The sequence below is a fragment of the Tursiops truncatus genome, chromosome 3 (assembly GCF_011762595.2).
Source record: "Tursiops truncatus isolate mTurTru1 chromosome 3, mTurTru1.mat.Y, whole genome shotgun sequence".
Lineage (NCBI taxonomy): Eukaryota > Metazoa > Chordata > Mammalia > Artiodactyla > Delphinidae > Tursiops > Tursiops truncatus.
The window spans coordinates 117,666,917-117,692,757 of NC_047036.1; the positions used below are offsets into that span (position 1 = coordinate 117,666,917).

The 25,841-nt window shown below is 45.6% G+C and overlaps 2 protein-coding genes across 8 annotated transcripts in view; both read left to right on the top strand.

The window, feature by feature from the left end:
- LOC101336507 (protocadherin gamma-C4) overlaps nt 1–25,841 on the top strand; it is a 171,868-nt gene that overhangs the window by 21,065 nt on the left and 124,962 nt on the right. Inside the window, exon 2 of one of the 7 annotated variants that reach the window (XM_073802618.1) lies at nt 757–1,163. The exons of 2 other annotated variants lie outside the window; for them this stretch is intronic. In XM_073802618.1, the coding sequence (XP_073658719.1) occupies nt 757–1,023 (267 nt within the window). In that variant the 3' untranslated portion in view covers nt 1,024–1,163. Of the gene's footprint in view, nt 1–653; nt 3,206–5,065; nt 7,747–15,967; nt 18,534–22,944; nt 25,624–25,841 lie in introns of those variants that run through there. 4 more of the 7 variants (XM_033853316.2, XM_073802614.1, XM_073802616.1 and 1 more) reach the window with 4 other exon arrangements.
- On the top strand, nt 12,464–15,808 carry LOC101329963 (protocadherin gamma-B3). Its single transcript, XM_033853324.2, is given in 3 exon segments — nt 12,464–12,932; nt 12,935–14,844; nt 14,847–15,808. Coding segments are annotated over 3 exon segments (2,454 nt in total). The 5' UTR covers nt 12,464–12,586; the 3' UTR covers nt 15,045–15,808.

The following is a 25,841-nucleotide window of genomic DNA, read 5'->3' on the forward strand; positions in this document are numbered from 1 at the left end:
TGTAAAGCAACTATACTCCAATAAAAATTAATTTAATAAAATAAAATGCACCAAAGTCTTATAGCTCAGATTTCAAGGAAACTCAATAGAAGTTTCCTCAAATTGGATAACAATCAAAAAAATTACATTTTATTACTAACAAATGGTTGAGAATTTGAAAGAGACATCTGCCAGCTGTCAAAAAATAAAAAGCAAATTTCCATCAATTAAAAAAAAGATATAATGAGTGAAAAAAGCAAGATGCAAAACATTGTGTATTGTATACTTTTGTGTCTAAAACCGGGGGAGAATATTTTTAGAAATCTGCTGAACTCTACAAAACATACTAATGGAATGATACACAAAAAACATAGCACTCATTTCTCCTGGGAGAAATATGTTGTTGAAAGCACAGAGGGAGAGCCTATAAAATATGCCATATGTGCCTTCTGAATTTGAACTGTATGAATGTATACCTATTTAAAAACAAATAAATACTCCTTGTAAATCCCCCCCCCAAAAAAGAGAAAACAAAAATAGTTCCTTGCAAAACATTTACAAGTCATTAGTGCAGTTTCTGGGGAAAACCTCTGGGCGTCGCTGTAGGTCAAAAGAAGGAAGAGATGATAATCAGAGACGCATTTGGGAACCTCTGAAAGGGTAACTTCCTGCTCAAACAAACCACACAAGGGAGGCCAGTACAGGTTTGGATAGTGGAAACGAAAGCAGGAAAAGTGACCCTATCCCGGATTTTGCTTATTCCTCCTCCCGACCAAGGAGCGGAGCAGCAGTGGAGGGAGACAGGATGAGGCCGAGCGCAGAGAGGAGCGGCCGAGCGCGGTGGCGGCAGGTACTGTTGCCCTTCCTGCTGTCTTTGTTCCGCGGGGCTCTCCCAGACCAAATTCGCTACTCAATTCCCGAGGAGCTGGCCAAGAACTCGGTGGTAGGAAACCTCGCCAAGGATCTGGGGCTCAGTGTCCGGGACTTGCCGGCCCGGAAGTTGCGGGTTACCGCGGAGAAGGAATATTTTATTGTAAACCCTGAGAGCGGGGACTTACTTGTGAGTGATAGAATAGACCGAGAGCAGATTTGTGGGAAGAAGCCTCTGTGCATTCTGGATTTCGATACTGTCGCTGAAAACCCACTAAATATTTTCCATGTATCAGTAATAGTACAGGATATAAATGACAACACTCCGCTATTCAAACAGAGTAAGATTGACTTAAAAATTGTAGAATCCACTAAGCCAGGTAAAACATTTCCACTAGACCCGGCGCTGGATTTGGATGCTGGTCCTAATTCACTGCAAAGATACAACCTTAATGAAAATGAGCACTTTGATCTCACAGAGAAACAGACTCCAGATGGACGTAAATATCCTGAGTTGATTCTGAAACATTCTCTGGACAGAGAAGAGCAGAATTTTCATCATCTGGTCCTGACAGCTGTAGACGGTGGGGACCCACCCCAAAGTGGCACCACCCAGATCCAAATCCAAGTCACAGATGCCAACGATAATCCCCCAGTGTTCAGCCAGGACGTGTACAGGGTCAGCCTGCAAGAGGGTGTGCCCCCTGGCTTCTTAGTGCTTCAACTGACAGCCACCGACCAGGACGAGGGCGTCAACGCAGAGATCATCTACTCCTTTCATAATGTGGATGAACAAGTGGAACGATTTTTTAACTTAGACAGAAGAACAGGAGAAATCACGACAAAGGATGATTTTGATTTTGAAATCGCTAGTAGTTACACTCTCACTATAGAAGCGAAAGATCCTGGAGATCTAGCAGCCCATTGCAGTGTCCAAGTCGAAATTCTCGATGAGAATGATTGTGCACCAGAAGTGATTGTGACTTCAATATTTACTCCCCTACCAGAGGATTCACCACCAGGAACAGTGATCGCCTTGATAAAAACAAGAGATAGAGACTCTGGAGAAAATGGAGAAGTTTACTGCCAAATCTTGGGAAAGACCGAGTTTATATTGAAATCTTACTCGAAGAACTATTACAAGCTAGTGACAGACAGGACCCTGGACCGGGAGGAGATCCCAGAATACAACGTCACTATAATGGCCACCGACAGAGGCAAGCAGCCCCTCTCCTCTAGTATAAGCATCACTCTGCGCCTCGCAGATGTCAACGACAACGCTCCAGTTTTCCACCAGGCCTCCTACGTGGTCCACGTGGCAGAAAACAACCCGCCTGGAGCCTCCATCGCCCAAGTTAGCGCTTCAGATCCAGACTTGGGGCCCAACGGCCACGTCTCCTACTCCATCGTGGCCAGCGACCTGGAGCCGCGCGCGCTGTCGTCCTACGTGTCCGTGAGCGCACAGAGCGGCGTGGTTTTCGCGCAGCGCGCCTTCGACCACGAGCAGCTGCGCGCCTTCGAGCTGACGCTGCAGGCCCGCGACCACGGCTCGCCCGCGCTCAGCACCAACGTGAGCCTGCGCGTGCTGGTGGGCGACCGCAACGACAATGCGCCCAGGGTGCTGTACCCGGCGCTGGGGCCCGACGGTTCGGCGCTCTTCGACACGGTGCCGCGCGCCGCGCAGCCCGGCTACCTGGTCACCAAGGTGGTGGCGGTGGACGCCGACTCTGGACACAACGCCTGGCTGTCCTACCACGTGCTGCAGGCCAGCGAGCCCGGACTTTTCAGCGTGGGGCTGCGCACGGGCGAGGTGCGCACTGCGCGGGCCCTGGGCGACAGGGACGCGGCCCGCCAGCGCCTGCTGGTTGCTGTGCGCGACGGGGGACAGCCGCCCCTCTCGGCCACCGCCACGCTGCTCCTGGTTTTCGCGGACAGCCTGCAAGAGGCGCTGCCGGACCTCAGTGACCACTCTGAGCCCACTGACCCCCAAGCTGAGCTGCAGTTTTACTTGGTGGTGGCCTTGGCCTTGATCTCGGTGCTCTTCCTCCTGGCAGTGATTCTGGCGGTCGCCCTACACCTTCGACACTCCTCCAGCCCCGCTGCCTGGGGCTGCTTTCAGCCTGGTGTCTGTGTCAAGTCTGGACCCATGGTTCCCCCCAACTACAGTGAGGGAACATTGCCCTATTCCTACAATCTGTGTGTTGCCTCACAATCAGCTAAGGCAGAATTTAATTTTCTCAGCGTCACCCCAGAAATGGCTCCCCCTCAGGATCTCCTCTGCGAAGATGCCTCTTGGGTGCCAAGTAGTAATCACGGAGATGCTGGGGTCCCATTTGCCTCAGGTACTATTTTAAAGGTGAGCTCTAATTTAATTCACTTTTTTACCTTGCGGTTTCAATGTTTATTAACAAATCACCTAACCGGAGTAGAAGTCTTCAATTCATATTTTATTGTTTTGTGGCTAGAATTTGGGTGGTTTTCTGCCTTACATATCATAATCATATTTAAACAAATCTTTGACATAGGTTTTCTATCTGACAGGTATGATTTATTTAACATAGTTACAAGCTTTTACTTCATAAAATACTTCTTTTTCTTCCTCATCTTTACATTCCTTCCCTCTGAAAGTTTATTACTGTTGAGACCTTAAGCTATTCCTTTTTCCTTCAGGGTCTTTATATTAGTTTTATTAATTTTAGTTGCACTTCCTCTTAGAATTATAGTACTTAAGAGTAAAGAGAGGGCTTCCCTGGTGGCGCAGTGCTTGAGAGTCCGCCTGCCAATGCAGGGGACGCGGGTTCGTGCCCCTGGTCCGGGAGGATCCCACATGCGGCGGAGCGGCTGGGCCCGTGAGCCATGGCTGCTGAGCCTGCACGTCCGGAGCCTGTGCTCCACAATGGGAGAGGCTGCAGTAGTGAGAGGCCTGCGTACCGCAAAAAAAAAAAAAAAAAAAAAAGAGTAAAGAGAGCTCCCCATCTCACTAGTTTGGGAAACTGGGAACCAAAGAAAGGAAGAATTTTACTCAATGTCATGGCCTGTCAACAGCAGAGCATGGGTAGGACTGACATGAACACCAGCACTCTTCGTATCTTTACAAGCTAAGTGTCTTGGGATCCCAGATCTATTTTAAAAGGTTGTGAAAAGTTTGAGGTATGCAGTGTCTGCTATTAAGAGTGTGTTTAATAAATGGGAGAAATCTTTCTCTCTCAGGCACAATAACAAATTGCTCTTGTGAAAAATTGTACATTGAGAAAAATTTTGCAACCTATTCTCACATTGCTTCCTTAAAACTTTATTTTTTGAATTTTCTAGGTATAGATGTAAAACATCTTTATTTTCTTTATTTTCCTATAAAGGTGTCATTAAGTAAAAATTGCTTCTCTCAATGGACTCTCTGAAATGTCCACTTTTTTTTTTTTTTAGTCATGAGGCATTTCTTTTTCTGCTACCATATAAAGGTGATAACATTAAACATCTGTCTTAACATAGAGAGGCCACTCACTGCCTGCTCAATGATAAGTATCTGGACTTGTTTTTCTGTAAGGGTGATGAACTAAAGCCCTTTCTGCCATAGTCACTCTACTGATTTTCCCCAGGTGTCTGTAACTGTAAAACATCTAACTCCAATTTAGACATGGTAATAGGAAAATATAAATGATGCATAGTTAATCCGACTCAAACTCTCCGTCTGATATAGTGTAGTTGCCATGTTCTTAGTGTGAAAATCTTGAAACTTTCTTGAAGACCTCACAAGTAACAAAAAGCAAAAAAAAAAAAAAAAAAGTCCCTCTATTTCTTCTGCATATGACAGCTAATGCAATTTGCATAATTCAGTAGGCCTTTTTTCAAAGGTCTACTGAGAGCTAGAATTGTTTTCTTGGCATTCTTATATACAAACGAGCATGTTTTCATAAATATATCCTAATTAAAAAGTGAAATCTTTAAACCGCAAAAGAATACTGATGTCCTAATTAAATGGACTCAATATAGGTAAGAGGTAATTAAAGGGCATAGGCTCAATGGCACAGTAAATAAAACTTTTCTAAAGAAGTAAAAAATAATCTAATAATTACATTAGTCTCAGAATTAAGCTTGTGGAAGTCTTTTGCTATTTTAGAATTAAATCTTATTTAAATATAAGGAATGTCACGTGGTAATATATTAAGGATACAGAAAATTATTAGAAATAAAATATAATTAAACATATTTGAAATCAAAACAGAATTGGTGTAGTAACTGGTTAGGACTCTGAGCGTCGCTGTTCACCAAAGTGGGAAAGAAGCTGCCGCTGATGCGATCAGACTCTGTTCCTTCCGCACTAAGCACGCGCAGACCAGACAAGCTCCTGGGAAAAGCCGCCCACCCGCGCCCCTCTCCCATTTCCGCAAGGGAATGTGTTCCCCTTGGCTTTAGAGAAGTAAGGAAACAGCAGATTGGAACCAGGACTAAGAGAAAACTGGTCAGAGAGAGGCAATGGCGGATCCACTGAGGGATTGGGGCTGCAGAGAGCTGTTCCTGCTCTCCATGCTGCTGGGGACGCTGTGGGGAGCCGGGGCCGGGCAGATCCGCTACTCGGTGCCAGAGGAACTGGATAAAGGCTCCTTCGTGGGCAACATCGCCAAGGACCTGGGGCTGGAGCCCCGGGAGCTGGCGGAGCGGGGAGTCCGCATCATCTCCAGAGGTAGGACGCAGCTCTTTGCTCTGAACCCGCGAAGCGGCAGCTTGGTCACCGCGGGCAGGATAGACCGGGAGGAGCTCTGCGCTCAGAGCGCGCTGTGTCTGCTGAGTTTTAACATCTTGGTTGAGAGTAAAATTAAAATGTATGGGGTAGAAGTAGAAATAATCGATATTAATGATAACTTCCCGCGTTTCCGGGATGAGGAAGTAAAAGTAAAAGTTAATGAAAATGCGGCTGTGGGAACGCGGTTAGTACTTCCCTTTGCTCGAGATGCCGATGTGGGTGTGAACTCCCTCCAGAGTTACCAGCTCAGCTCTAATATGCACTTCTCTTTGGCCACGAAAAGCGACACAGATGGACAGAAATATCCAGAGCTGGTACTGGAACAGCCGTTGGACCGCGAGAAAGTAGCTGTTCACGACCTCCTACTCACAGCTTTAGATGGCGGAGACCCCGTACTCTCTGGTACCACGCACATCCGCGTGATGGTCCTCGATACAAACGATAACGCGCCCCTGTTCACTCAATCCGAGTATAGAGTGAGTGTTCCAGAGAACATAGCTCTCGGCACTCGGCTGCTCACACTAACCGCCACGGATCCAGATGAGGGAATAAATGGGAAATTGACCTACTCTTTTCGCAATGAAGAAGACAAAATTTCAGAGACTTTCCAACTTGATTCCAACTTGGGTGAAATCTCAACTCTGCAATCACTGGATTACGAAGAAGCCAGATTCTATCACATGGAAGTGGTAGCTCAGGATGGAGGTGCTCTTCTTGCCAGCGCTAAGGTACTAATCACAGTTCAGGACGTGAATGACAATGTGCCTGAAGTGATCCTCACCTCTCTCGCCAGTTCCATCTCTGAAGACTGTCTTCCTGGAACGATAATTGCTCTGTTTAGCGTACATGACGGTGATTCTGGAGAGAATGGTGAGATTTCATGTTCTATTCCCAGGAACTTGCCTTTTAAATTGGAAAAGTCAGTTGATAATTACTATCACTTACTGACAACAGGAGCCCTGGACAGAGAAGAGATCTCAGATTACAACATCACAGTAACTGTCACTGACTGTGGAAATCCACCACTGTCTACAGAAAACCACATCTCCCTGAAAGTGACAGACATCAATGACAACCCTCCGGTTTTCCCTCACACCTTATACTACACCTACATCCCAGAAAACAACCCCAGAGGCATCTCGATCTTCTCTGTGAACGCCCATGACCCCGACAGCGGCAACAACGCCCAGGTCACTTACTCTCTGGCTGAGAACAAATTTCAGGGAACGCCTCTATCATCCTGCGTCTCCATTAACTCTGACACTGGAATCCTGTATGCACTGTGCTCTTTCGACTATGAGCAGGTTAGAGAACTGCAGCTGTGGGTGACAGCCAGTGACAGTGGGGACCCTCCACTCAGCAGCAACGTGTCTCTGAGCCTGTTCATCCTGGACCAGAACGACAACACACCTGAGATTCTGTACCCCGCCCTCCCCACCGACGGTTCCACCGGTGTGGAGCTGGCACCCCGCTCTGCAGAGCCCGGCTACCTGGTGACCAAGGTGGTGGCTGTGGACAGAGATTCGGGCCAGAACGCCTGGCTGTCCTACCGCCTGCTCAAGGCCAGCGATCCAGGACTCTTCGCGTTGGGGCTGCACACGGGCGAGTTGCGCACAGCGCGGGCCCTGCTGGACAGAGACGCGCTCAAGCAGAGCCTGGTGGTGGCTGTCCAGGACCACGGCCAGCCCCCTCTCTCGGCCACCGTCACGCTCACGGTGGCTGTGGCTGATAGCATCCCAGATGTGCTGGCGGACTTGGGCAACCTCAAACCCTCCGCCGACCCTGAGGACTCGAGCCTCACGCTGTACCTAGTGGTGGCGGTGGCCGCGGTCTCCTGCGTCTTCCTCGCATTTGTCATCGCGCTGCTGGCGCTCAGACTGCGGCGCTGGCACAGGTCGCGCGTGCTGCAGGCTTCCGTCAGTGGGTTGGCCGGCGCGCCCGCCTCTCACTTTGTGGGCGTGGACGGGGTGCGGGCTTTCCTGCAGACGTATTCGCACGAGGCCTGGCTCACCGCGGACTCGCGGGGGAGTCACGTGATCTTCCCGCAGCCCAACTACGCGGACACACTCATCAGCCAGGAGAGCTGTGAGAAAAGCGAGCCTCTCCTGATATCTGAGAAGATAAACGCAAAGGAAACAGAGCTAGGAGTTGTTCAGGTGAGTTTTCTTTTTTCTGTAACTATGTTTGGAGCATTTTCTTCATTTGTTTCCATCATTTTTCTGCCCCATTCAAAATCGGTTAAGTACGTAAATAGTGAATCATTCTTTGCTCTATTTACAGATTAACTTGATTTGATAATTGATGCTTTCTCCGTTTGTTTTCAAATTATATTTTGTTTTTAATGTCTTTTTTCTATAATATGTGGATATTTTAGAAACTATAGCTGATATCCATAGGCTTAAGTGAAACAAGTATTTTTTTTACATCTTTATTGGAGTATAATTGCTTTACAATGGTGTGTTAGTTTATGCTTTATAACAAAGTGAATCAGTTATACATATACATATGTTCCCATATCTCTTCCCTCTTGCGTCTCCCTCCCTCCCACCCTCCCTATCCCACCCCTCAGGCGGTCACAAAGCACCTAGCTGATCTCCCTGTGCTATGCGGCTGCTTCCCACTAGCTATCTACCTTACGTTTGGTAGTGTATATATGTCCATGCCTCTCTCTCGCTTTGTCACAGCTTACCCTTCCCCCTCCCCATATCCTCAAGCCCATTCTCTAGTAGGTCTGTGTCTTTATTCCTGTCTTACCTCTAGGTTCTTCGTGACATTTTTTTTTCTTAGATTCCATATACATGTGTTAGCATACGGTATTTGTCTTTCTCTTTCTCACTTACTTCACTCTGTATGACAGACTCTAGGTCCATCCACCTCATTACAAATAGGTCAATTTCGTTTCTTTTTATGGCTGAGTAATATTCTATTGTATATATGTGCCACGTCTTCTTTATCCATTCATCCGATGATGGACACTTAGGTTGTTTCCATCTCCGGGCTATTGTAAATAGAGCTGCAATGAACATTTTGGTACATAACTCTTTTTGAATTACGGTTTTCTCGGGGTATATGCCCAGTAGTGGGATTGCTGGGTCATATGGTAGTTCTATTTGTAGTTTTTTAAGGAAGCTCCAAGTATTTTAAAAGAAAGTGGTTATACATAATCACTTTATCCAAAGGCTTTCTTATACCAGAACTGTTTGTTAATAGAAGAGTTGTTTGATTAGAACATCCAAATTGTTAGATGTAATGTTCTCTTTTGAATATTTGCCTAAACACCAATAGCACATATGTTTTGGAGAAAGTATTGTGCAGTATTGGTATTTTAGTACCTGCTGTTTTTGTAAGGGTACTAATAATTTGCATAAATCAGTGGAAGAATATAGAAAACTTCTGCGTGATCAGTATCAGAAAGACAGATTAAATTTATAGTGATGATAATGTCTGTGGCATTCTGAAATCTGGAAAGTTTGGGTTAACCCATGTAATAATTGGACATGTGTAATTGTTTAGAGAAGAAATCAAAGGATCCTTTGAATTATGCTTTAGAATAAATTCTGTGATGCAGTTTAAAATCGCCAAATAATTAGATACCAGTTCATTAAATACATATATACCATACACCTGGCATCTTCTGGTTACACATAACCCCTCCACTTTTCAGAATCAATATTGACCTGAATGTTTGCATTTCTGCAAGTGCAGCTACAATTCTGCTTTATTAGAAGAGTTTAAGATTTGTATTTGGAAAATCAATTCAACTGATGAAATAAAGTAAGGCAGGACAAGAAAAATTAAGGATAAAATTCTCTGTGTTTGTTTGGGCCTCCTCCCTCCCTAATGTGCAGTGTACATCTATATTACACATTAACCAGAGCTCCTCAGAAATGAGAATGCCTGCTTGACTGTATTTTTTCTTTCAATATTTTTTCTTTCTCCTGATGCTAGCGCTGTAACTTCTTAAAAGAATAGTGTTCTTTCCCAGCTCTGTAGAGGGTCACGGTGACTTTCTGCTCACTTTGTACGTAATTACCTGGACTATGTATCCTTGGTGAACTTTACACAGAATATCAGTATATCATTTTGATAAACGATACTTTGTCTCAAAAATGTATTTGACTGTGCCTTCAACTTCTAACAGGCAGAGCAGTTCTCAGAGCTTTCTGAGAAGCTGCTTCCTGGGTTATCATCCTCAGTTCAGCTCGAATAAAATTCCCTTTTTTTCCTCTTAACTTGATAGTTAATTAAATTTTCACTGACACGACTTTAAAATGGTTTGGAAATTTAAAAAACTATTTCTCAGGGATGTGCTCATCTTAAACTATGAGATTTTTCTTATGAAATGCTGGTCTGTGTGTCTCAAATTTCACGAATATGTCTTGTGTAATGGAAGAACTATGTAAGCTATTCATTTTTGCATATGATTTGCTGAAGATGATTTTCAGATCCTTATTTTTAAAAGATTTTTCAATCTTTAAAATTTTGTACTTTCAACAACTTGAACATCAGCTGCAAAGTATGAATAAATGGGGAAAATGGCAATAAAATATTATTAATGGAATAGTAGGTTACATTACTCAACCACATGAAAGGGTTACCATACATTTGGGAACCTAGGACCACTTGATTTTTATTTTTTCAACATTTATTTGAAGGGGATCTAATTATATTTATATATGGGCAATTCTGATCTCAGGGTACAATGTACAGACTCACTGAATAGTGAAGTCATCCAAAGAGTAACAAGAGAATCTGTATGATCAATACTGAATACTGATATAATTCACTCCTACATGAAAACTCACTTTTCCATTATTTTTTAAAGAAAAGATTACTGTATAGATTTGGGTATGTGTCCTGGGTTAACTTTTTCATGCAATGGGAGAAAATACCTTTTATATCTCTATAAACTTCAATAGACTTTACATAATAAAATGCGTGATCTACACACCGTGAGTGTATATACTATACATAGTATACTCTGAAATACTTGAATCTTTAGCTTCATGTGTGTTCTGAAAAGATAACTTTCCTGCACTAATTGAAGTGCTCACACAGTGTTTTAAAAAAAAAAGGCACTTGCTCAGTCATATTTTGGAGCAGTCTTGAGTCAGTAGTGGGGTTTTTTTGTTGGTTTTTTTTTGCTTTTTTTTTTGCGGTACGCGGGCCTCTCACCGTTGTGGCCCCTCCCGTTGCAGAGCACAGGCTCTGGACGTGCAGGCTCAGCAGTCATGGCTCACGGGCCCAGCCGCTCCGCGGCACGTGGGATCCTCCCGGACCGGGGCACAAACCCGTGTCCCCTGCATCAGCAGGCGGACTCTCAAGCACTGCGCCACCAGGGAAGCCCAGTAGTGTTTTTTATGTTTGTATAGAGATGCCAATGAGTTTCTGTCTAGAATCCTGGATAAATGTGCTTTTCCACTATAAAATGAGTTCTACATTGTTATACATCTTCCAAGTTTTAGACTGACCATATATTATGTAGTTAAAAAAAAAATTTCTGGGCTTCCCTGTGGCGCAGTGGTTGAGAGTCCGCCTGCCGATGCAGGGGACACGGGTTCGTGCCCCGGTTCGGGAGGATCCCACGTGCCGCGGAGCGGCTGGGCCCGTGAGCCACGGCCGCTGAGCCTGCGCGTCCGAGCCTGTGCTCCGCAACGGGAAAGGCCACAACGGTGAGAGGCCCGCGTACCGCAAAAAAACAAAAAAAACAAAAAAAACAAAAAAAACAAAAAAACAAAAAAAAACAAAAAAAAACAATTTCTGAATGAAGATTTCTAGTTTGGCAATGGAATAAATACTCTAAGAAACCTATCAGAAACATGGAAACTGAAGTGCTTATTGCTAAAGGAAGAGTGTCAATAACAAAGAGTTGAGATGATCAGATAGTAACCCAGAGACCAAGGAAAAGTGGACAACATAGATTACTTTCTTTGGAATATATCATTATAAAGGCTCATGCTTCACCCCCAAAATCCAAGTAACTCACCATTGCTAAGCTACTTGAGAAGAAACAGTACAATTAAAGACAATGGTAATGTAGTGTGGACAAATAAAATTAGTGGAATTGTTTTAAATCATAGTCATTTAATTAAAAAGACACGGAAAAGTGTCTATTTTTAATTAAATGACTACGATTTAAGGAAAAGAGAGTTTCTTGCTTCTTTACCATACTTCTATTTCATAAGGACAACCAATCTCCTTGCTATCTATCAGTTATTTTGGGAAGAAGATTATAAAGACAGAAGAAAGCAATGCATAGGATAAAACTAAAAGCTGTGAGATTTATAACTTTTAAAAGTTGGAAGAAAAGAAAATAGAGTGAAATAACAATACATATCAAGCTGATATTTCAAGAATTTTCGTATTACACTTTCTGTCACAACCAACACTGTCATTTGTATCACTTTCTACATATTACTTTATTTGGTCTTCAATTTTACTGAGGTATGCAGGGAAGATGTTATTATGGCCACTGTATGAAAATGGAAACTAAAAGCATGACGACGCCAATAAACATCTTCAGCAAGATACCTCTGGCTTTGAGGAATAAAAATCACCTGATTTGGATGGATAAAGTTCAAGTTCAAAGAAATGACAGCGAGAACGAAGATACAGTACATTTTAAAAATGTTAAAATCCTTATAACATGGGACGAATGAGTATCTGTATGAGGACACAGTAGACTTGTCTTCTAGCTGGCTCTATATTTGGAACTGATTTAGTAATCACTAGTGCAGTTCTGCAGCCGAGGCGCGGGGTGCAGCTGTTGGCTAGTACTGAACAAAGTATCCAGCTCCTCCTGAAGCAAAGGAATCGCCTGCGGACCGCGGAATCCCGCGAACTGTGCACTCTCTGAGGTTTTCTGCGGCAGAAATATCTATCCGAGAATCTGCTTGCCAAGACGTGTCCAAGGAGTAGCTCCTGCTCAGAAATTCTTGGGATCATTTAGCGATCGCAGCTCTTCGGGATCAGAAAAGCAAAGGCGCAGCGAGTGGGATGGGAAACCGCTTCGGGTCGAAGCGCCAGGCTGGGCGGAGGCGAATTTTGTTTCTCTTCCTTCTGTCTTTGTTCCGCCTGGCGCTTTCGGAGCAAGTCCGCTACGCTATTCCAGAGGAGCTGGCCAGGGGCTCGCTGGTGGGGAACCTCACCAAGGATCTGGGGCTTGGCGTGCGAGATTTGTGTACACGGAACCTGCGGATTAGTGCAGAGAAGAAATTCTTCACAGTGAGCACCGAGAACGTAGACTTACTTGTGAGCGATCGTATAGACCGAGAGCAGATTTGTGGCAGGAAGTCGATGTGTGTTCTGGAATTCGAAATGGTCGCTGAAAAGCCTTTAAACTTTTTCATATAACCGTGGAGATTCAAGTCAACGACAACCCACCGACCTTTAGCCGAAATGTCACTGAGCCGGAAATCAGTGAACTGGCCCTAACTGGAGCCACCTTTGCCCTGGAATCTGCACAAGGTTCAGATGTAGGTGTCAATTCCCTGCAGCAATACTACCTCAACCCTGACCCTCATTTCTCTTTGATCCGGAAGGAGAACCCAGACGGCAGTAGGTACCCAGAACTGGTAGTGCAGGCTCCCCTGGACAGAGAAGAGCAGTCCTGCCACCACCTGGTCCTCACGGCTGTGGATGGGGGTGAGCCAGCCAGAAGCTGCACTACGCAGATCAGGGTAGTTGTGGCAGATGCAAATGATAACCCCCCAGTGTTCACCCAGGACATGTACAGGGTCAGTGTTCAAGAGAACCTACCCCTGGGTTCCTCTGTGCTAAGAGTGATGGCCACTGACTTGGATGAGGGCATCAATGCTGAGATCACCTACGCTTTTATCAATATTGGTAAGGCAGTGAGACAACTGTTCAAGCTGGACAGTGAAACAGTGGAACTCACCACTGGTGGAGGACTGGGCTTTGAAGAGAGAGGGAGCTACACAACTGGGGTGGAAGCAAAGGATGGTGGACGTCAAACTGCGCCTTGCAAACTACAAATAGGTATTTTGGATGAAAATGACAATGCTCCCGAGATAACCCTGGATTCTGAATCTAAATATATACAAGAAGATGCTGAGCTGGGGGCTGTGGTTGCCTTGATCAAAACACATGATCTAGGTTCTGGATTTAATGGGGAAAACTTATGCCAACTAAAAGGAAATTTCCCATTTAAAATAGTTCAAGATACAAAAAACACATACAAGCTGGTGACAGATAGAGCCTTAGATCGAGAGAAGACTCCAGAATACAATGTCACTATCACAGCTACTGACAAGGGCAAGCCGCCCCTCTCCTCTAAAAGAAGTGTCACGTTGAAAGTCGCTGATGTCAACGACAACGCTCCGGTTTTCCACCAGGCCTGCTACGTGGTCCACGTGGCCGAAAACAACCCGCCCGGAGCCTCCAACGTCCAAGTTAGCGCTTCAGATCCAGACTTGGGGCCCAACAGCCACGTCTCCTACTCCATCGTGGCCAGCGACCTGGAGCCGCGCGCGCTGTCGTCCTACATGTCCGTGAGCGCGCAGAGCGACGTGGTGTTCGCGCAGCGCCCCTTCGACCACGAGCAGCTGCGCGCCTTCGAGCTGACGCTGCAGGCCCGCGACCACGGCTCGCCCGCGCTCAGCGCCAACGTGAGTCTGCGCGTGCTGGTGGGCGACCGCAACGACAACGCGCCCAGGGTGCTGTACCCGGCGCTGGGGCCCGACGGCTCGGCGCTCTTCGACACGGCGCCGCGCGCCGCGCAGCCCGGCTACCTGGTCACCAAGGTGGTGGCGGTGGACGCCGACTCTGGACACAACGCCTGGCTGTCCTACCACGTGCTGCAGGCCAGCGAGCCCGGACTTTTCAGCGTGGGGCTGCGCACGGGCGAGGTGCGCACTGCGCGGGCCCTGGGCGACAGGGACGCGGCCCGCCAGCGCCTGCTGGTTGCTGTGCGTGATGGGGGACAGCCGCCCCTCTCGGCCACCGCCACGCTGCTCCCGGTTTTCGCGGACAGCCTGCAGGAGGCGCTGCCGGACCCCAGTGACCACTCTAAGCCTACTGACCCCCAAACTGAGCTGCAGTTTTACCTGGTGGTGGCCTTGGCCTTGATCTCAGTGCTCTTCCTCCTGGCAGTGATTCTGGCGGTTGCCCTGAGTTTGCGACGCTCCTCCAGCCCTGCCACCTGGAGTTGCTTTCAGACTAATTTTTGCTCCAAAACTGGACCCGGAGTTCTCCCCAACTATGGGGAAGGGGCTTTACCATATTCCTACAACCTGTGTGCGCCACACATTCCTCAAAGACCGAGTTTAAATTTCTCAATATAAAGCCTGAAAATGCTCTACCACGAGATCTTCTGTATAATGAAGCCTCTTGGCTTGAAAGTACCAGTAACGACAATCCCCAAATTGCTTGTAATTCAGTCAATTTGCAACAGGTGAGTTACTTCAAAACCTTTTCCTCCCATAAGTATAATTAGGTTTCGATTCACTATTTTAGAGGTCAAAAATATACAGGCTAAGTATGCCCTGTTTTTTGTGGGGCTTTTCTTTTTGGTGTTTTATTGATTTTTCTGGACATAGAATGGGTATGGGGAGGCTGTTAGAAATTCTTTGTTCACTAATCTGTGTTGCAGTTGTTCTTTCATGGAATGTCGCTTAGTGATGATCTCGAAATTTCTGTTAATTCTAAAACAATATGTCCTGAAACATTTTTAATATGCTAGTATCTATTCTCGTTGTAGGACATATTATTTATATATAATCTAAACAATTAAGTGGTTTACATGGTTTCAGTGTAGTCAGTCCTAAACTATGTTTTATATATAATATAAATATAAGAATACTTTTTCACTGTAGCCTATATATTTTCACTTCCTTTGCATGTTCTTGAGGGTATAAACAAATATTGGCTAAATTAGGGCAGTTCTTAATCTATATGTTGATAAAAATAGGTAATGACGTCTAAAAATGGCAACTCTTGTGACCTAGTGGTGGATTGGTCCCAAACATGTTTGTGGTTGTTGGTACCCTTATTGAAAATGAGACAACTATAAATGATGGTGGAGTGTGGGTTTCAAGATTTATAGAAAAGTGTAAACGTATCTGTGTTCTCCAGTGCCATAAGAAATGTCACAGAAATAAATGTCACTCCAGGGAACATATAAAAAATTTCAAAATACGCTATTTTATTCTTCCAAGTGCTTTTCATTCTTGGGGAGAGAAATATTGAGTGTCATCTATGCAGATTTAGCAGAAATAAGATCCTGTGTATAATGGTTTCCACGGAACCGTGCAGTATTAAGTTAGGACTCTAAGCGTCGCTGTTCACCAACCGGGCAAGGAAAGCAGTGAGAACTCGAGTTACATCCTCAAAGCACAAAGCACAACTTACACCAAAGCTTTGCAGCTGCGCAGACATTCTGTCCTAAAACGCTTCGCATCTGATCGCGGCTTGTTTATGGACCTTGACCTCCAATTCTGAGAAGCCCCAAAATTGATGCGAACCTGTTCACCCTACTCGTAATCCCAGGGAAGTCCAGAACGAGCCAGTAATGGCGGCTCTGCAAAGGCGGCGGCACTACAGCGTGTTGCTCCTGCTCTTCATGCTCCTGGGGACGCTGTGGGAGGCCGGGGCCGGGCAGATCCATTACTCCATTCCTGAGGAGCTGGACAAAGCCTCTTTCGTGGGCAACATTGCCAAGGATCTCGGGCTGGAGCCCCGGGAGCTGGCGGAGCGCGGAGTCCGCATCGTCCACAGAGGTAGGACGCAGCTTTTCGCTCTGAACCCGCAAAGCGGCAGTTTGGTCACCGCGGGCAGGATAGACCGGGAGGAGCTCTGCGCTCAGAGCGAACCGTGTCTGGTGAGTTTTAACATCCTTGTTGAGGATAAATTGAATCTTTATCCCGTGGAAGTGGAAATAGTGGACATTAACGACAATGCACCCCGATTCTTAAGGGAAGAATTGGAAGTGAAAATTATCGAAAACGCAGCCTTATCCTCTCGGTTTCCGCTAATGGAGGTCTATGACCCGGATGTGGGAGTGAACTCTCTCCAGGGCTTCAAGCTCAGCGGGAATAGTCACTTCTCAGTGGACGTGCCAAGCGAAGCCAATGGGCCCAAATACCCGGAGCTTGTGCTGGAGCGCGCCCTGGACCGGGAGAGAGAGGCCATTCACCGCCTGGTCCTTACTGCCGTGGATGGCGGTGACCCTGTCCGCTCAGGTGTGGCTCGAATTCTGGTTACTGTCCTAGATGCAAATGACAACGCTCCAGTGTTTACTCAGTCTGTGTACCGTGTGAGTGTTCCTGAAAATCTTCCAGTAGGTACGCCAGTGTTGTCGGTAAATGCCAGGGACCAGGATGAAGGAGCCCATGCGGAAGTAACGTATTCTTTTGTGAGGATAACAGAAAAGATCTCAAAGACTTTCTGCTTGAATGTTTTGACTGGAGAAATATCAACTTCTGCAAATCTAGACTATGAAGACTCCAGCTTTTATGAGCTGGATGTTGAAGCCCGGGATCGGCCAGGTCTACAAGACAGAGCCAAAGTCTTAATATCTATCTTGGATGTGAATGACAATGTACCAGAAGTGGTAGTTACCTCTGGAAGCAGGTCAGTTGCTGAAAGTACACTGCCAGGCACAGTGATTGTTCTTTTTCAAGTATATGATCGAGACTCTGGACTGAATGGCCTGGTAACATGTTCTATCTCAAGAAGTCTGCCGTTTGAACTGGAAAAATCAGTAGACAATTATTATCGATTAGTGACGAATACAGTTCTAGATCGAGAGCAGGTGTCTTCGTACAACATCACTGTGACAGCCACAGACCAAGGAATTCCATCTCTGTCTACAGAAATGCTCATCTCCCTAAATGTGGCAGACATCAACGACAACCCGCCTGTTTTTCCCCACACCTCCTACTCTGTCTACATTCCTGAGAACAACCCCAGAGGTGCCTCCATCTTCTCCGTGACTGCACACGACCCTGACAGCCATGAGAATGCCCAGGTCACCTACTCCCTAGCTGAAGACACCGTCCAGGGGGGACCTCTATCCTCCTATATCTCCATCAACTCCGACACTGGCGTACTATATGCATTGCACTCTTTCGACTGTGAACAGTTCCGTGACCTGCAACTGAGAGTGATTGCAAGTGACAGCGGGGACCCACCGCTCAGCAGCAACGTGTCTCTGAGCATATTCGTGCTGGACCAGAACGACAACACACCTGAGATTCTGTACCCCGCCCTCCCCACCGACGGTTCCACCGGTGTGGAGCTGGCACCCCGCTCTGCAGAGCCCGGCTACCTGGTGACCAAGGTGGTGGCTGTGGACAGAGACTCAGGCCAGAACGCCTGGCTGTCCTACCGCCTGCTCAAGGCCAGCGAGCCGGGACTCTTCGCGGTGGGGCTGCACACGGGCGAGGTGCGCACAGCGCGGGCCCTGCTGGACAGAGACGCGCTCAAGCAGACCCTGGTGGTGGCCGTCCAGGACCACGGCCAGCCCCCTCTCTCCGCCACAGTCACTCTCACAGTGGCTGTGGGTGACAGCCTCCCGGATGTCCTGGCCGACTTGGGCAGCCTGGAGGTCCCGCACGACTCTGACCCTTCAGGTCTGACATTGTACCTAGTGGTGGCGGTGGCCGCGGTCTCCTGCGTCTTTCTTGCCTTTGTCATTGTGCTGCTGGCGCTCAGACTGCGGCGCTGGCAGAGATCGCACGTGCTGCAAGCTTCGGGAGGTGTACCAGCGGGCTTACCCGCCTCTCACTTTGTGGGTGTGGACGGAGTGCGGGCTTTCCTGCAGACCTATTCCCACGAGGTCTCGCTCACCGCGGACTCGCGGAGTCACGTGATCTTTCCGCAGCCCAACTACGCGGACACGCTCATCAGCCAGGAAAGCTGTGAGAAAAGCGAGCCTCTTTTGATTCAGGAAGATTTTTGTAAAGAGCAAGACTCCCTTGTTCAGGTGAGGTTATTGCTTTTATTGTTCTTATTCGAACAGGAAAAATTTAAATTCTCTTTGATCAGTGCTTAGTTTTCTTAGTCTTTTGCAGTGAATCATAGTTTTGAGAAGGTTTTTCTTTTATATCAGTAGAGGTCTATTAAATCTTAGTTTTCTCGAATTTCACCAAAATAAATCGTAATAATGTATGCCCTGAATTTCCTTTACTCCTCTCCTCTTGGCAAGCTCTTTGTGCCTTGGGTTGCTTACATCTCACTTCTTAGTTGTTTTCTTTTCTTTTTTTTCTATCATGTGGCATATCTGAGATTTTTTTTTTTTTTTTTGCGGTACGCGGGCTTCTCACTGTTGTGGCCTCTCCCACTGCGGAGCCCAGGCTCCGGACGCGCAGGCTCAGCGGCCATGGCTCACGGGCCCAGCCGCTCCGCGGCATGTGGGATCCTCCTGGACCGGGGCACCAACCCGCGTCCCCTGCATCGGCAGGCGAACTCTCAACCACTGCGCCACCAGGGAAGCCCCTGAGATTATTTTTATACTGTGGAAAAAACTGAATCACAGCCTCTATTTAAAAAGATTAAGATCTGGGCTTCCCTGGTGGCGCAGTGGTTGGGAGTCCGCCTGCCTGCCGATACAGGGGACACGGGTTTCGTGCCCCGGTCCGGGAAGATCCCACATGCCGCGGAGCGGCTAGACCCGTGAGCCATGGCCGCTGAGCCTGCGCGTCCGGAGCCTGTGCTCCGCAACGGGAGAGGCGACAACAGTGAGAGGCCCGCGTGCCGCAAAAAAAAAAAAGAAAGAAAAAGAAAGTGAGTTTTTAAATGTGGTAATTAGTGTCCACTTACAAGATACAGCTCTAAAATTAGAGGACTAGTGAATGGGAGAATGAAGGATTAATAGTATTCAAATAAGAATTTAAATGATTTAGCATATTAAACCCAGATAAAATAAAGCTTTTGTTATGTAGGAACCCTATTCAAATATTTAAGGAAAGAAGGGTTGTCTTTTTTTTTTTTTGCGGTACGCGGACCTCTCACTGTTGTGGCCTCTCCCGTTGCGGAGCACAGGCTCCGGATGCGCAGACTCAGTGGTCATGGCTCAGGGGCCCAGCTGCTCCGCGGCATGTGGGATCTTTCCGGACCGGGGCACGAACCCGTGTCCCCTGCATCGGCAGGCAGGCGGACTCCCAACCACTGCGCCACCAGGGAAGCCCAAGGGTTGTCATTTAAAAGAATGATTAATCTAAATCATCATGGCCCAAAGGTGTGAATGAAACTATGGCTTGGTGAGTAGAAAACAGCAAAGTTTCCAGTTAAGTTGTTCTAACAAAATGGACTTCCTAGGAGGTAGGAGATTCTATTATTGGTGCTTTTCCAAAGGACGTTGATTGTCCTGGGATTAATGGCATACAGGAGGTAATATTGATATAATTTGGTGAGTTGTTGAACTTCATGATAGCCAAGGTATTTTCCAATCCTGAGCTTCGGATTCTAATATTTGATAACACAATGGATTTGCCATTTGTGCATCTAAATTTGGTATGCACGTGTAAAGTAGACAATTCAGAATATATCTTGAAAATGAGTGAGAACTTCCTTTGTAATCTGAAATTGTCAGTGTTTATAAAGAAAGATAATACTGAGTTGATATCTTTAAGTTAGCTGCTAAAGGATAATTAATGCATGTTTTTCTAAATCGATATTTACTTTCAGCGATTATTGTAGAATTATTTATTTCAAGATTCCAGGTGTATATGACTAACCAAGAGATTCCAGTCATACACATTTCAAATATAATTTGTTTGGACATTTGTGATATAATTCTTTAATGGTTTAATCAGAATTTAATAGAATTCAGGTTTTAAAGAACTTGAATCTTGGATATTGGTCGTGCGAGTCAGATGGTCTTTAATATTAAGATTTGTTTCACACACTGTGAGAGTGTAAATGTTATTTAGTATACTACGAATTTTGGATGATTTAAACTAATCTTGTACCTCCATTGTTAAAAACAAAACTCACTAACCGTTTCATGGTTGGTAGACTGGTTTATTTTATTTCCTTATCTGCTGAGTAACTGGGATACTAGGTAGTTTACTTTATTCTCTTATCTGAATTACCCGTGAACATTTCATTTAAACAAATAAAATATTTCACTGACAGAAAAACTGTTAGATTCTACTCTCACAATAGTCATTCATTCACGTGGACTGAACAAGTGTTAAATCCTGGCAATCATGGACTTTGCTAAGTTGTGGCTGAGGCTCTTTGACTTACATACTATAGATCATTATTAAAAAGATAGGCAATCTGAGATTTTGAGCATATAATGATTTGGAAGCACCAGGAAAAAAATCTACCAAATTATTGGGCTATTTTATCACTTGTGAAAACCACCCATTCTGATCAAGTGATGTCAAAGGGGAAGAAGTAAAATCTCAGAGAGAATCATTGGAAGAATCCTACATCTTTGCCTGGGAATGAAAACCTAAACAGAACTCCAAACAAATGGATCTTCAGGAAAAAAAATGTCCCATAAAGAAAGGAGAGGAGGTGAATAACTCACTGTCTGGGAAGATGAATAGACTTTTCATAGAATTTTTTTATGTAAGTAAACAAATGAAGGTCAAGAGTCTTCCCAATAACTCAATCAATAATAACATACTCCCTTTAAAAATACATTATTTCAATTTTATACAGTAGTTTTATGTTACATTTAAACACCTCTTGGTGGTTGAGTAGAAATTTTTAATATTTAATTTTATGTTGTAAAGTAACTTTAAAAACTTGATTGTGTCCTTTATCTAGATCTTATTTATTTAGCTCCAAAGAAGGTACCCAGAAGTATTGTTAATCGAGACTTTTTAAAAACAGAATAAGAGACAAATGTGAGATTACGCTATGAATTTTGAAGTATCAAGAAGAAAAAAAATTATGACATTGGGAACCATAATATATGGACATGAAAGTTTTGTTTGAAAATATCTGCAAGTACTTATGATCTTTAATGACCATATACTTTGCTTACATCAACAAGAAATTCAAGATTGCTACTAAACTAATAGTTTTAAACTCCTGGTTATGTAATTAATCTACAATACTCATATTGGCTCCTTTGAACAACAAAAAAGTTCTTTTATCTACTAGGTGAAAGCAAATATGATGTGAATTATTTTGATAGATTGAAACGGCATTTTATTCAAAGTATTTCCTGTATTTTGACGTAAGGCCATCGGAGAGCAGAAATAGATTACTTAGTTAGGAACTTCTCACCAACTGAGCTAAGCTTTTACAGTGTCACTTCTAGTTCTCCCTTCTGGTGCTACTAGCTACTCCCCAGGGCTGAAAATAATTTACAAAGCAAGGTGATTTCTTGCCAGGTCTTCATTTCAGAACAGGTCTCTCTCTTCTGCAACTATGTGGAAGGAATTTGTTTTATTTCTGCCAGCTGAGAGTAACCTCGGATCCATCAACAATTGAGTTTTACTTCGTTAACATCAGTGGAGCAGTGAGTACCTCTAAGGATCCTCTCAGGACAGTCCTGCATCTATCCTCAAAGGCTGTTTAGAGACCCATCTTTTCTCAATTATAGGGTAGGGTGATTATTTAAATTGCATAATGAAAAGAAACAGTGAAGCCAACACTCATTTCCTTATGAATCCACAACCAGTAGAATCTGCAAATTTATGCCTTCTGTATAAAATGAGTTGCTTCTGTAGCTGATTGGAGCTGCTTGGCTTCTCACCTCATCTCTAATGGCACTTTTTGAGCATAAAGCATCAGCCAAGGCCAACAGTGATTCCCTTTTTTCTTCTTAGGAGACTGGGAATGAGGATATTTGTATTCCTACATTGGTTCTACCATTATATAGTCAAGGATAAAGCAATTCCCTCTCATTTTTAAAATCATTAAAATGAAGGTATTGGACTAAACAATCTCTAAGATTCCATTCAATGAAAAATGTTATTAAATTATCTCTCTATATGTTAAAGAAAAAATGGACTCTGCCTTCCATGGTGGTGTCTAGAACATAGTATATGTTCAATATTATTGAATTAACTTAAATGTATATGCTGATATAAACATTTTCTACATAACATCTTTCTTATGTATACACACCTTTTAAAAATAAATCATACTTTTTTTTATCTGCAATGACTGATTTTTATCTATGTGCAATAAGGTGTGAGGCAATGTCTAAGAATCATTTCAAAATTGCAATGCAGGGCAGAGAGTTAAAAATCTGGGATTAATAAACATCCATCCATGAACATTGTTGCATTAACGCACAGTTGCTTAAAATTTAATTTTAAATGATATCAGAGTTGTATGAATTGAAGAAATATAAATGGGAGAATTTTGAAGGATAAAACAACTTTCTGAAAAATCAATTATTTTGCTTCAATATGGTGCAGTAACTTAGTAAGGACTCTGAGCGCCGCTGTTCACCAGCCAGGGGAAAAATGGTTCAAAAGATCCGCCAGAACCACTGAGCTTTTACAGCACAAAGAAAGGCCAGACTGAGACAAATTCTCTTCCAAGCTGCACTAAACTCAGGCCTCTATACCACTGGATTCTGGGCTCCTTTTCCGAATACAGAGGGCTCCACGCAGACATACTGGCATCCAGAAACACAACAGGAGATAGGTCAGTGTCTAAAGATGAGCACAACAAGAATGGCGGCTCGGGAGAGGGGCGGGGACTACAGAGGATTCATCCTGCTCTCCATCCTCCTGGGGACCCAGAGGGAAGTTTCGGCAGGACGTATTCTCTACTCCATTCCGGAGGAGACAGACACAGGGTCTTTTGTGGGTAATATCGCCAAGGACCTGGGGTTGGAGTCCTGGGAGCTGGCGGAGCGGGGCGTCCGCATCGTCTCCAGAGGTAGGACGCAGCTCTTTGCTCTGAATCCGCGAAGCGGCAGCTTGGTCACCGCGGGCAGGATAGATCGGGAGGAGCTCTGCGCGCAGAGCGTGCGGTGTCTGGTGAACTTTAACATCCTGATGGAAGATAAAATGAATCTTTACCCTATAGAAGTGGAAATAATGGATGTTAATGACAACACTCCTAAATTCCTGACGGAAGAAATGAATGTGAAAATAATGGAGAATACAGCTCCTGGGGTGCGATTTCCGTTAAATGAGGCTAGGGATCCGGATGTGGGCACGAACTCTCTCCAGAACTACCATCTCAGCCCCAATCGCTACTTCTCCCTGGTTGTGCAAACTGGAGAGGATGGAACTAAATATCCGGAATTAGTGCTGGAGCGCGTGCTGGACCGGGAGGAAGTGACAGCTCACCACCTCCTCCTCACAGCCTCTGACGGCGGTGATCCACCCAGATCCGGAACCGCCCGTGTCCAAGTAACAGTGGTGGACGTGAATGATCATGCGCCAGTCTTCTCTTTGCCCCAGTACCAAGTAACTGTCCCTGAGAATGTGCCAGTGGGCACAAGACTACTCACGGTAAATGCTATCGACCTGGATGAGGGAGTCAATGGGGAAGTGACATACTCTTTTAGGAAAATAACTCCAAAAATTCTACAGATATTCCAGCTGAACTCCCACACAGGAGAATTGTCAACTTTAGATGGCCTAGATTATGAAGAATCTGGCTACTATGAAATGGAAGTTCAAGCTCAGGATGGTGCTGGTAGCATGACAAGGGCTAAAGTACTGATCACAATTTTAGATGTGAATGACAATGCCCCGGAAATGACTGTAACATCTGTAAGCAGCTCAGTCCCTGAAAACACTCCTCCTGGAACAGTAATTGCTCTTTTCTACCTTCAAGACCGAGATTCTGGGAAAAATGGTCAGGTGACCTGCACTGTTTCAGAAAATCTGCCTTTTAAATTAGAAAGATCAATAGACAATTATTATAGATTGGTGACAGCAGAAAACCTAGACCGGGAAAAATTTTCTGTATATAACATCACACTGAAAGCCACAGATGGTGGAAGCCCGCCCTTGTCAACGGAAACTCACATCTCCATGAATGTGGCAGACACCAACGACAACCCACCTGCCTTCCCCCACTCCTCCTACTCCGTCTTTGTGCCTGAGAACAACCCCAGAGGCACCTCCATCTTCTCTGTGACTGCATGTGACCCTGACAGCCACGAGAACGCCCGTGTCACATACTCCGTATCTGAAGATACTCTCCAGGGGCCATCTGTATCCTCCTATGTTTCCATCAACTCCAATACTGGAGTCCTGTATGCATTGCGCTCCTTCGACTATGAGCAGTTTCATGACCTGCAATTGAGAGTGACTGCAAGTGACAGCGGGGACCCGCCGCTCAGCAGCAACGTGTCACTGGACATATTCGTGCTGGACCAGAACGACAACACACCTGAGATTCTGTACCCCGCCCTCCCCACTGACGGTTCCACGGGTGTGGAGCTGGCACCCCGCTCCGCAGAGCCCGGCTACCTGGTGACCAAGGTGGTGGCTGTGGACAGAGACTCGGGCCAGAACGCCTGGCTGTCCTACCGCCTGCTCAAGGCCAGTGATCCAGGACTCTTCGCAGTGGGACTGCACACTGGCGAGGTGCGCACAGCGCGGGCCCTGCTGGACAGAGACGCGCTCAAGCAGACCCTGGTAGTGGCGGTCCAGGACCACGGCCAGCCCCCTCTCTCCGCCACAGTCACACTCACGGTGGCTGTGGCTGACAGTATCCCAGATGTGCTGGCAGACCTGGGGAGTCTCGAGCGCTCCGACGACTCTGGCGACTCCGTCCTCACGCTGTACCTGGTGATGGCCGTGGCCGCGGTGTCCTGCGTCTTTCTTGCCTTTGTCGTCGTTCTACTGGCGCTCAGGCTGAGGCGCTGGCACACGTCGCGCCTGCTCCAGGCTTCAGGAGGCGGGTTGCCGGGCGTGCCCGTCTCTCACTTTGTGGGTGTGGACGGGGTGCGGGCTTTCCTGCAGACCTATTCCCACGAGGTCTCGCTCACCGCGGACTCGCGGGGGAGTCAAGTGATCTTCCCGCAGCCCAACTACGCGGACACGCTCATCAGCCAGGAGAGCTGTGAGAATAAGGATCCCTTGTTAACATCCATAGATTTTCATGAATGTAAGGATAAAGCCCAAAGTATTCAGGTGAGTTCAGTCATTCATTTATCTTTATATTCTTTGAAGAAGTATATTTTGTGTAAATTTCTTTATTGTTTTGCGAAATAAGTGATTTGAAGATGGGTAAAAAAACCCTTTTAAGTGGTAAAGCAAGATTAATCGTTTATTTCGGAGGTGATTCTTTAACATGGAACGCTTATTGACATAGGTTTTGGCATCATATTTATAGTGAAAGCATATGGACA